Here is a 13595-nt window from a genome sequence, read left to right on the forward strand (position 1 = left end):
ATATACTGTATAAAAAAAAAAACTTTAAAAACAATTTCAGACAAATGTAGTGTTGCATATTAATATTTATCTAACTTGTTAAATCATTGTTGACAACTACTGTGAGAAATCATTAACATGATCAATGTCTTCACATAGATGAATATTATTAATTATTAATAATAACATATAATTAAAAGTAAATTAAGAAAAAATGTGTTATTTAATAACTGGTAGCCCTTCACACTAATCGGTACCCAAGAAGTAGCTTTCGGTTAGCAAAAGGTTGGTGACCCCAACTTTACATCAATACTGTTACAAAGTCGTGGGAATTTTCATAGTCGACATAATTTGTAGCCGTTATAAATTCTTGTTTACATAATTTCACCATATTTAAAAATGATTAGCTCATTATTGACAGGTATATTATCCAAAAGCAGCCTTTTTCGAAAGATTTATATATGTATATGCGCGTATACTTCAGGTCTGACGGTTATTATAATTTGCCTTATGAATATTAATGACGTACGTACCTTTACGTTCGCACAATAATCCTACACGTTAGGTTAAAATCATAGTTAAAATACAAGAGTGTGTAAGTGGGCGCTGGTTTTGTTACCAATTGAACCATTTCCAGAAAACAAAAACGGACATAATAAGCTCTGGTTACAGTGCGTGCGCTCTTGTGACCACTGCTAATGAATATTCATCAGCCGTGTCACCGATTGAACTTTCGCTGGACGACGTCACTACTACAGGCTTTACGGTACCAACATGGCCGCACACAGGATAGTAAACATGGATTTTTGATCTCTCGTGTTTTTTTTTCAAAGACAAACGACGAAGATATTTTGAAATTGAACGCATAACAAGGGATAAAATGAAACTGCCGTCCGTCGCATCGCTATTAATTCGCGTTTACAGAACAACAGGTCCTGTGTCCCACATTCAGAGGATCAGACATGGAGCTGTCCTCAATAAAAACTATTCCTCTGTGTCTGCAGTCAAAAACTGCACTGCACTCCTGTACAGGAATCACGGGGAGCCCTCACAAGTTGTCCAGTAAGCGCGTCATGTCCATTGATAATTGACGGTACCGTTAATATGTGGACAGTTTGACAGCACTTACCCGGTTTCCTGCATGACAGGTTGGAGTCTCTGGATCTTCCTCAGGTGGGAGCTGAATGTGTCCTGGTGAAAATGCTAGCGGCTCCCATCAACCCTTCCGACTTAAATATGCTTCAAGGCAAGAGCAAAGCATTTGACTGGATTTAATAAATGATGCATGACCTATTAATTAACTCCTTGTCCACAAATACACTATATTTGTGCAAATTTTGAGGTAAAAAAATAAAATTAGCAATATTTATTGACTGTAATATATATTTTTGTAATGGTTGCATTAGGACTTCTGAAGTTTTTAGTATATATATATATATATATATATATATATATATATATATATATATATATATATATATATATATATATATATATATATATATATATATATATGTATGTATGTGTGTGTGTGTATGTATATATATATATATATATATATATATATATATATATATATATATATGTGTGTGTGTGTGTGTATATATATACATATATATATATATATGTATATGTATATATGTATATATATATATATATATATATATATATATATATATATATATATATGTGGATTATTTTTTGTAATGTATTTAGTTAATTGCAGCAATTGCTGCTATGATATACAGTTGAAGTCAGAATTATTAGTCCCCCTTTGAATTTTATTTTATTTTTTAAATATTTCCCAAATGATGTTGAACCGATTCAGTAAATTTTAACAGTATGTCTGATAATATTTTTTTCTTCTGGAGAAAGTCTTATTTGTTTTATTTTGGCTAGAATAAAAGCAGTTAAAAAAAACATTTTAGTGTTAGTATTATTAGCCCCTTTAAGCTGTATTTTTTTCAATAGTCTACAGAACAAACCATCATTATACAATAACTTGCCTAATTACCCTAACCTGCCTAGTTAACCTAGTTAACCTAGTTAAGCCTTTAAATGCCACTTTAAGCTGAATATAAGTGTCTTGAAGAATATCTAGTCTAATATTATGTACTGTCATCCTGACAAGGATGAAATAAATAAGTTATTAGAGATGAGTTATTAAAACTATTATGTTTAGAAATGTGTTGGAGAAATCTGCTCTCCGTTAAACAGAAATTTTGGGGGAAAATAAACGAATAATTCAGGGGGCTAATAATTCTTACTTCAATAAATAAATAAATATATATATATATATATATATATATATATATATATATATATATATATATATATATATATATATATATATATATATATATATATATATATATTTCCATTATTCTCTAAACACATCTTTATATTACAATTGTATATATATTTTATATTATATTTTTTCACATATATATGTTTTTTTTTCACATGATTATTTTTAATAATATGAAGTATTCTGATTTGTGTATGTGTATTTTTGTAATAAAAATAATATCTATATATAACATGTAAAAATTAATATTTTAATATAATAAATAATACTGTAATTATAATCATATATATATATATATATATATATATATATATATATATATATTTATGACATTGTCATAGTGTGGTTACTGTAATCCTTCTTAGTGTTTTATGTATAGATTTTGCTATTTACATTTTTCCTCACAGTTAGTTATGGTAAATATTTTTTTACAGATTTACTTGTTTTAAATATTATCAATTCATATTTGTCTTTTCTTACACCAACAGCAAATATTGCCTAGACGTAAACACACTTTATATACATTTATAGAATTTAGTATCATTTTAGTGGGTGACGCAGTGGCGCAGTAGGTAGGCAAGAAGGTCGCTAGTTCAAGCCTCAGGTGGGTCAGTTGTCATTTCTGTGTGGAGTTTGCATGTTCTCCCTGCATTCGCGTGGGTTTCCTCCGGATGCTCCAGTTTCCCCCACAGTCCAAAGACATGCGGTACAGGTGAATTGGGTAGGCTAAATTGCCCGTAGTGTATGTGTGTGAATGAGTGTGTATGGATGTTTCCCAGAGATGGGTTGCAGCTGGAAGGGCATCCGCTGCGTAAAACATATGCTGGATAAGTTGGCGGTTCATTCTGCTGACCCCAAAATAATAAAGGAACTAAGCTGAAAAGAAAATAAATGACTATAATTTTTATTATAATCAGTTTTTATTGTTTTCTATTACAGTACTGTGGAGAATAAATTTTTTGAATAGAAAATTAATGGGAAAATTGTATATTAAATGTCCTTTGTTCATGAGTTTGCATATTCAGCTGTCACTGTCATTAAACAGGCACATATGCCATCCTGCCTGAGCTTCCGGCAGTGGGGGGCAATGAGGGTGTGGCTCAGGTGATGGAGGTGGGAGACAAGGTGAAAACACTGAAAGTGGGCGACTGGGTGATTCCAAAAGATGCTGGCATAGGTGAACAAATAACCTGCACTCTGTATATAAATGACTTAGATTCAGTATAATCATCATCAGTAGTATGTAATACGCCTGCTTGAATCCCCACAGGCACATGGAGAACAGCAGCAGTTTTAAAGGCTGACGATCTGGTGACTTTACCTAAAGACATTCCTGTACTGTCCGCAGCCACTCTGGGGGTCAATCCATGCACCGCTTATAGGATGCTCACAGACTTTGAGGAGCTCAAAGCAGGTAGGCAGTGCTCATGATTACACATCGTGAAATAAAAAAGGGGTAGGTCACCTTAAAATGAAGATTCTGGCCCATATCATACACCCAGCACAATCAGATGTAAGATGTGTTTCCACAATGTGTTGCTATTTTTAGACCAGCGCAAACTTAATTTTTTCATTTTCTGCCACGTTTAAACAGCAAATCCATTTACACCACTTTGTGGAATTATGGGTGTTTCGGTATAGAACAGAGGTGTGTTACGGTGCATTGTTGGAGTGTTGCTATTTTGAAGAACTAAAATAGACTGTTTAATAGACCAGCTGAAAGCTGCTCTAAAGTCCGGTACTGAGCGGATTTTTTCGTGGATTCGGATACGCCCTTAATGCTTTTGCACCATGCGCTTTGACTTTGCACCAAGATTGATAAAATAGAGCTCTCAGTCATTTAAAGGTTTAGTTCATACCAAAATGAAAATTGTTCACTCCAAAATTATTATTCTGATATTAAAGGGTCAGTTCACACCCAAATTAATATTCTGACATTAAATATTATGATATTAAAGGGTCAGTTCACACCCATTATTTTTCATTATCTTATAACATTTTAACATATTTTTATCTGTTTTATCTATTTTTTATTCTTATTCTTATAATTTTTATTTTTATTATTTCTTTTCATTTTCTTACTCTTGTCTCTTTTACTCTTGTTTATGTAAAGCACTTTGAATTGCAACTGTGTATGAAATGTGCTATATAAATAAACTTGCCTTGCCTTGCAAAATTAATATTCTCACATTAAATATTATATTAAAGGGTCAGTTCACACAAATTAATATTCTGACATTAAATATTCTGATATTAAAGGGTCAGTTCACACCCAAATTAATATTCTGACATTAAAGGGTCAGTTCACACCCAAATAAATATTCTGATATTAAAGGGTCAGTTCACATCCAAATTAATATTCTGATATTAAAGGGTCAGTTCACATCCAAATTAATATTCTGATATTAAAGGGTCAGTTCACATCCAAATTAATATTCTGATATTAAAGGGTCAGTTCACATCCAAATTAATATTCTGATATTAAAGGGTCAGTTCACATCCAAATTAATATTCTGATATTAAAGGGTCAGTTCACACCCAAATTAATATTCTGATATTAAAGGGTCAGTTCACACCCAAATTAATATTCTGATATTAAAGGGTCAGTTCACACCCAAATTAATATTCTGATATTAAAGGGTCAGTTCACACCCAAATTAATATTCTGATATTAAAGGGTCAGTTCACACCCAAATTAATATTCTGATATTAAAGGGTCAGTTCACACCCAAATTAATATTCTGATATTAAAGGGTCAGTTCACACCCAAATTAATATTCTGATATTAAAGGGTCAGTTCACACCCAAATTAGTATTCTGATATTAAAAGGGTCAGTTCACACCCAAATTAATATTCTGACATTAAATATTCTGATATTAAAAGGGTCAGTTCACACCCAAATTAATATTGTTATTAAAGAGTTAAGTTGCACTAAAAGGAAAATTTAATAAAGCAGTAGTTTACCCACAAGTGAAAATGCTGTTATTAAATGGTCAGTTCACTCAAAAATTAATCCTTTTTCATTAACTAAAAGGTTATGTTTTGTAATATTTTAGGAGACACAGTGATCCAGAACGCCGCTAACAGTGGTGTTGGACAGGCTGTTATTCAGATCGCTGCTGCTAAAGGCATTCACACCATCAATGTCATCAGAGACAGGTAAAATCTCCTTAAATCACTGCCTGTTAGGTTGTAATAACTCTTCTTAAACCCTTTTTTCAATCTTTCTGAATGAAGTGTCTGCTTTACTGCATCCCACGCCTAATTTAGCCACGCCCACTGTTTTCTCATTTAATATTCTGTTTCTCTAGGAACTGCCTCACAATATGAAAAAAATGGTTGCAGCTGTTGGTTCATGCGGATTTTAAATCAAAAGAAACCATGTATTTGCTTTATGATCGTGTAAAGCAGCGTGTTTCTTTTTGGCTTCAGGCCGGATCTGCGGCAGCTCTCAGACAGACTGACAGCGATGGGCGCCACACACGTCATTACAGAAGAGACTCTGAGACGGCCAGAGATGAAGGAGCTCTTTAAGGTCAGTGCAGTGTGGATTGATTTGTTCATATGTTAACTGCATGCTTTAAAGGGGACCTATTATACCCTTTAAAAGCAAATACATAATGTAAAGTATGATCTAGAGTGTGTGTGTGTAAAGTTTCAGCTCACACTAGTAACTTTTCATAACTCTCTGAAACTGACCTTTTTTTGGCTTGGATCATAATTGTGTCGTTTTGGTGACTGTCGCTTTAAATTCAAATGAGATTGTGCTCTTTTTAGAAGAGGGCGGAGCTATAAATGCCTGACCATCAGCATATTGGCAGATACAGAACTCTAGTAGTGAACGGCTGCTTCTCATTCTGTATTGTTTATACTAATAAGGAAGAGATTATAACTAATGGGCGGGGCTTTCCCTCTCTGATGACACGTACAAAGGGAGAATGTCAATCAAAGTGTTTCTGCAGACTGTTATTGTCAAGTGTGATTAAAAAAATTGAATCAATTAACTTTTGCCATTAGAAGTTGGTTATATTCGCACACTGCTGCCACACAACTGTGCTTAACCCCAGAATAAAAGTGATTGTTGCATAATAGCTCCCCTTTAAAAGCCACTCAGTATCTTTGTTTTTTAACAGTCCTGTCCTCGACCTAAACTGGCACTGAATGGAGTTGGAGGAAAAAGTGCCACAGAACTATTACGCCATTTACAGTAAGTTACTATATTTAGCATGCTAAAACAAAAAATATGTCATTATTTACATTATTATCACAAACCTGAGTTTTGTTCTTCTGGTAAACATGAAAAAGGATATTTAGAAAAATGTTGGAAATTGGTAATTATTGACTTCCATAGTATTTGTTTTTCCTACCATTGGGGTTTCTATCGTTCTTTAAAAATTTGTTTGTGTTCAACACAAGAAAGAAACTCATAAGTGTTTAGAACCACTTGAAGGTGAGCAAATTTTCCTTTTTGGGTGAACTATCCCTTTAAGAGTTATTTTGTTCACTTATGCCGAGTTCAGACTGCATGATTTTCAAAGTAGTCGTGTCACAGATATTTTCACATTGCATGACTATCTGGGCTAGCGTTTCGTCGCTGCTTTGTTTACACTGCAAGATGGATCGGCAACAGGGACTTTCACATTGCATGACTTTACAATAGAAAGAATCGCCGACAACTTCGTCCAAACTACGTCTCACAGCCAAAAACACGTAGCATATCTTTTGTTATTAACTACATAATGAGAAAGAAGCCTTTAATGGGGTAGAACATGTACATGTTTGCTCACCTGAATTAGCCATTTCTCCTCAACGTTAATAATAAACTAATTTCTTTCTGTATGAAACGTCAAACAGACACGGTTGCTCCTGAGTCCTGTCAAACCTCCACTAGTTTTTCCTCCATTTCGTGGGTCCAATAAACCGAAAATGAGCGCTTTTACCTTCTCCCCCAGCCTCCCGCTGGCCTGCAGCAGGTATACACACACGCACACACAAGTGAATGCTGCTCTCTCATTGGCTGTAGGCGATCGCTGATGTTATTTTCAGTCCAAACTCATTTCACACGGCATGATTTGAATCGCCGACAGCTCCAGATATTTAGCACGCCAAATATCTCACAGGCATCGGCGATTCTCTCAGATCGCGTCTTTGATAGTTCATATTGTGTGATTGTCACTCACGTGCACGAGCAGCGATTTGCCTGTGATTTCAGGCATTTGTCGGCGATTTCTCAAAACCTGTCGGCGAGCCAAAATCGGGGCTAAAATCACGCAGTCTGAACTAGGCATTAAGTAGCTGCTATTTTAAAAGATACGGTTCCTGAAAATCACACATTTCAAGAGTCACAGAATTAATAAAGCCTAAAAAACTTGACATTCATTCATTTTCTTTTCGGCTTAGTCCCTTTATCAATCTGGGGTCGCCACAGGGGAATGAACCACCAACTTATCCAGCACATGTTTTACGCAGCGGATGTCCTTCCAGCTGCAACCCATCACTGGGAACACATACACTCATTCACACTCATACACTACAGACAATTTAGCCTACCCAATTCACCTGTACCACATGTCTTTGAACTGTGGGGTAAACCGGAGGAAACCACAGGGAGAACATGCAAACTCCACACAGACACGCCAACTGATCCAGCCGAGGCTCAAACCAGCGACCTTCTTGCTGTGAGGCGACAGCACTACCTACTGTGCCACTGCGTCGCCTAAAGCTTGACAATATGAAGTAAAGAAGTTTATTGAACCTTTAGATTTTTATTTATTTTGTTTTTTTAGTATTTCGTTTTTTTCTGAGAGTTACATTTGATACAATCAGCTTTTATGATCAATATACAGTATGATATACTGGGAATTTAGAGGAAATCTTGAAAGGAAAAAACACCTAAATTTTATTCAGTCACATACTGAACACAAATAACAGATCCTTTTACTGTATTCAAATGGGCAAATATTAATATGGAATTCTGATTGCTTGTAAATCAATGAGATCTTTCTAACAGTACAGCAGGCCCTTGATAAACTCAGCCTGTAAATATTTGAATGTTGTGTCTGTGTTTTTCAGAAGTGGAGGGAGTTTGGTGACCTACGGTGGGATGGCCAAACAACCAGTCACTGTTCCAGTGGTGAGTGAGACCATTTATCACCTTGGAATTACAAGGTTCTATCTAAGAGTTTTGTCAAAATTGAGTTATTGACATATTCTTATTAAATGACAACCTTTTTACATTAAGGGATGTTTTTTTTATAAGTTGTTTAGATTTGTAAGACTTTTTATTTAAAAAACAAATGTTATACATTTGGAATGCAAAAACTTTGAAGCTCAGCATCTCAAAATCATTCAGAACGCAGAGGGAACCTTAGAATTCCAAGGTGATTAAAGGTGCAGTAGATCAGGGGTTCCCAAACTTTTTTTAGCCCGCGACCCCCAAAATAACAATGCCAGTGACTCGCGACCCCCAATATCCTCTAAGGTGGTTATAAATACAGAAACCTTGCATGCAATGATGCAGACACACCAATTAAATTTGTGTCAGTGCTTTAAATGTGCCAGAAAGTATAACCTGATGTTATAAAATCAAAATGCATCTGACGCTATTGCTGCCTTTAATATAATGTAATTACCCCAGGGGTCGCAATCCAATAGAACTAGTAACTATAAGCTACTATAGTAACATAGTATATAGTAACTATAAACGACTATTTTTATTTTCAGTATAGTTATGGATAAAATATGTTAATTCTTATGGTTTAATAAAAATAAATCGATTTTTGGAAATCACCAGGCGACCCCCCCCCCCCCCTTCATTGCCCCGCGACCCCTTCACTTTGGGAACCACTGCAGTAGGTGATGGTCTTCAGAAGCATTTTTTGTTGTGCTGGTTGAAAGTCTCTTCACAGTCTAATAGTAATGATTACAGTAAATGATCTAAATGTGTTTATATGTATTTTTATATTCTGGGTAAAGCATAAAACTAAAAAATGTTCATTCAATTCAATACAGTCGGACCGTCATCTCCCTTAATTCCGATAAGCTGGTCAGACTGTCTGTCAGCAAATATAGATTCCGACTTCTGCGCATGTGTTCACGCAGATCCGCCATTAGCGCGTGCCCGTCTGCATCACAAACACATGCGCGCGAGCGAGCTGGGGCTGCTCGCAGATGCCCAGTCGGAGCCGGAGGCGCCGAAGGACAGCCGAGCTCGGGCCGATTACTGTAAAGCCAGGCGCAGGTATAATTCGCCCTTAAAGTGGCCGCGCGGTCACAAGATGGACCGGGAGAAATCAAAAGCTGAATTGAAACTTTTAAAAACCTGAATCAATATTGAAGATACTTTAGCACGCTGGAGGAAGGACAACACCATGGCTGAAGTATCACTGTTAGACAGGTCATGTTCTGTTTTAAAACTATTTTATGTTAGATTGTGTTGTTATGAATGACTTATATGCACAGACGTGTTGTTCAGCCACTGAAATCTCCTGGTTAAAGATTGATGTGATTATTTTCAGTTTCATAAGGTTCTTTGACAGCATCTATAATGTAGATTTATATTTAGTTTAACAACAAAACACCAGTAAATAGTGCTATTCCGCCTAACCTGCTTTACTGAGCTGAAGTTGCTTTTATATTCGCATTGGGTCATTTTTGAACAATGACAGCCTTCCTATACTGTTTACCATGCTACTCTGAATACTTGCTCTGAAATAGCATGTAAGTAATAAATGTAATTCCTGCACGGCGTTGGCACTAACTAACTAACGAATGACATGAACTAGTGGGTTGTCTGTCGGCTGATGTGACGCGGTGCGCGCGCGATTTCAGGGGGTGTGGCTTTGAATCACAGTCCCTCCCCGCCGTCCAAAGATAATATGCTAAGCGGTTAGCATTTTAACAGATCACCTACTGCACCTTTAATTGTCTCTCCGTTTTCTGCACTCTATGAACTGACATCTTAATCTTTGGAACACTCCGTTCTGATTGGAGTGTATTGAGAGTGTATTTTTAAAGCTTGGTTGTGTTTATAAGATGCAAAGCAGTGTGTGCTGCATTTGTAAAAAATTAAGTTATTTTTAATCATATATCTTACTCTGATTATACAACTATCCATCATAGATTATCCTTTACTTCTCATTGAAGTGTCAGATTATTGTAATCATGTTCATGTAGCTTGTGTTGTACATTGCAGTTATATAAGTATGGTGCTTTCTTTAGAGTGCGCTGATCTTTAAAGACGTGAGAGTAAGAGGTTTTTGGGTGACCCAGTGGAAGAGAGACAACAGACACGGTGAGGACAAATAAGATGTGCTGTTGCTTGAGGATTGAACGGGTTTGATCTAATGACTTCCCCTTTTGATAGATGATGAAGCCTTACGACACATGCTGGATGAACTCTGCATCCTGATCCGCGCTGGGAAACTGTCGGCTCCAATCTGCACCTCAGTACAGCTTCAAGACTTCCGGAAAGCTCTAGAAAACGCCATGAAGCCGTATGTGTCCACCAAACAGGTTTTTGTCATGTGAATGCAACCCCAAACACATGCATAATAAACATGACATCAAAGTCCAGTGAGCGTTATCAGGTTGTCAACAGGGTTTTGGCAATGCCTTTGATTTTGCTGGTATTTATTATATGCTGGAAATTTATGAGCATCATAATGATTATCAGCATGTTAGTCTATATTGAGCACTCACTGATAATCAAACATGCTCAGAGCTTGTGTTGCCGTTTTGCTTTGTCACATAAGCTCAATCAAACATGTAGATCTTCATATCGTGGGTTTGTGTTAAAGATACACACTAGAGTGTGATCTATAAAACACCGGTCATTGACTGAACGATAAAAGAAAGGCAAGATGTCTTTCCTTATATTATTTAGAGCAAAGTAATCAACACATTGTCATTGTTAATGAATATAAAGCATTTGATAAAAATTGGCTGATCGTTTTGTCTTTTATTGGAGAAAAATATTAATGACATAATTATAATGGCCTCATGACAGTCATGTTTATTACAGATTTATGACAAGTCTTAATAATGTTAATTTGCCATAAAGACATCTCAATCAAAGTCATCTCTGCATTTAAAATGGCACTTAATAACTGGGCGAATGACACTTAATAATAGGAATGTAACTGTATCAGAATTTCACGGTACGATAATACCTCTGTATGAATGGCACGGTACGGTATTTATTGAATAATTTACAGGAAAAACAAAACTAATGAAAAGACTCGAAAAAAAGTGCCAAACGTGTTTATTTACCTTAGCACTGAACATATCAATGATATACAAATTAGCCATCTATATGTAAGTTTCGAAACAGGAACTTCAATTTTTCAATTTTATTAACAAAAAACTATTAAACCATATTAAAAAAAAAAGTTTCAATTTAGTATTGTTGAAAACTCATCACATTCAACATTTAATCACTCACAGAGATGGGTTTTTAAAGGAAAATTATCATATAACTATAATCTGGTAAAAGCTGGGATCTCTGGGCATGTCCCCTGCAGCAGAAAAAAACCCTCTCATTTGGGACTGAGGTTTCTGGGACAGAAAGAGTGAGATAGAGGTCTCTTTGCGGTACAAGTCAATGTCTGCATCAATCTAACAAGTGTGCTGTGTTCTGCAGTCCCCATGACTGTTTTAGTCGTATTCCCCGACTTATATTTCACCACAGTCTGGCAGTGCCTGCATACTGTTTTTTTTTTTGTCTGTCACCTTTTCCATTTTTTTGTATCTTTTTAGAAAGAAACCGAAATGCTTCCACACATCCGATTTAAAAACTGCTTTAGGGGCGATTATTTCCAGCTCTTTTTCTTCCCCGCTACTAGCAGCACACTCCATTTCCGCATTACTGGGTCTGTAGTGACAACAGACCGCAAAGGATGACGGCCACGCCTAGACTGATGGGAATTGTAGTTCCCGCTACCTCCCGTTTGCTTCATTCGCCTAAGCAAACTTTTCTCACAAATATAGTTTTATTGAGTCATGCGCCTACGGTCATATTGAAAAAAATTGCAGTATGACGGTATTCACAATATTGTTACATCCCTACTTAATAACAGTTGTCATAAACATTTATAAAATCATATTGATATTTATGACGTGTTATGTTGTGATTATAAAGGTGTTGTGGCAGTCTTATGGCTTCTTCCCAAGGCTTTTGCATTTGATTGATGAAAACACACAACTATAATGGCCTCATGACAGTCATGTTTATAATAGATTTACGATAAGTCTTGATAATAGTCAAGTTGACAGGTTATGATGCGTTTATGTCAAGTTGTCATAGAGACATCTCAACCAATGTCATCTCTGCATTTAAAATGACATAACTGAGCTAATGACAATTAATGATAGTTGTCATAAACATGTCTAAAATCTCATTCATATTAATCATGTGTTATGTCATGATTATAAAGGTGTCATGACAGTCTTATGAACACCCCCTTCAAGAATAATCTATTTCTTTGTCTTTTATTGGCTTTTGCATTTGACCGATGAAAGCAGACACAATTATAATGGCCTCATGACAGTCATGTTTATGACAGAGTTATGATAAGTCTTTATAGTGTCAAGTTGTCAAAGACAGTTTGTGATGTGTTTATGTCAAGTTGTAATAAGCAAATCTCAACCAATGTCATCTTTGCATTTAAAATGGCATAACTGAGCTAATGACAATTAATCACAGTTGTCATAAACATGCATAAAATCTCATTCATATTTATCACGTGTTATGTCATGATTATAAAGGTGTCATGACAGTCTTATGAACACCCCCTTCAAGAATAATCTATCTTTTTTTGTTTTATTGGCTTTTCCATTTGACTGATGAAATAGACATGTTTATGACAGATTTTTGAAGAAGTCTCGATAATAGTCAAGTTGTCAAAGACAGGTTATGATGTGTTTGTCAAGTTGTCATAAGGACATCTAAGTCAATGTCATCTTTGCATTTAAAATGACATAACTGAGCTAATGACAATTAATGATAGTTGTCATAGACATAAAATCTCATTTACTGTATATTCATGACGAGTTATGTCATGATTATAAAGGTGTCATGGCAGACTTATGAACACCCCCTTCAAGAATAATCTATTTCTTTGTCTTTTATTGGCTTTAGCATTGGACAGATGAAAAAAGACACAATTATAATGGCCTCATGACAGCCATGTTTATGAAAGATTTATGATAAGTCTTTATAGTGTCAAGTTGTCAAAGACAGTTTGTGATGTGTTTATGTCAAGTTGTCAGAAGCAAATCTCAACCAATGTCATCTCTGCATTTCAAATG

At 35.4% G+C, this 13595-nt stretch overlaps 1 protein-coding gene and 1 long non-coding RNA gene across 2 annotated transcripts; one reads left to right on the forward strand and one right to left on the reverse strand.

Moving 5' to 3' along the window:
• Nucleotides 1-730: 730 nt before the first annotated feature.
• Nucleotides 731-11230, forward strand: mecr (mitochondrial trans-2-enoyl-CoA reductase). The gene is given in 10 exon segments (NM_001017852.1): nucleotides 731-1041; nucleotides 1128-1225; nucleotides 3333-3464; nucleotides 3558-3701; nucleotides 5345-5447; nucleotides 5721-5823; nucleotides 6422-6495; nucleotides 8361-8421; nucleotides 10509-10581; nucleotides 10654-11230. Coding segments are annotated over 10 exon segments (1134 nt in total). The 5' UTR covers nucleotides 731-859; the 3' UTR covers nucleotides 10818-11230.
• Nucleotides 3189-6058, reverse strand: LOC141378145 (uncharacterized). Its single transcript, XR_012391914.1, has 2 exons — nucleotides 4477-6058; nucleotides 3189-4301 (listed from the first exon to the last, which is right to left on the reverse strand). It is a non-coding gene; the product is annotated as an uncharacterized lncRNA (long non-coding RNA).
• Nucleotides 11231-13595: the final 2365 nt, after the last annotated feature.

This window comes from Danio rerio, chromosome 16 (genome assembly GCF_049306965.1).
Source record: "Danio rerio strain Tuebingen ecotype United States chromosome 16, GRCz12tu, whole genome shotgun sequence".
NCBI lineage: Eukaryota > Metazoa > Chordata > Actinopteri > Cypriniformes > Danionidae > Danio > Danio rerio.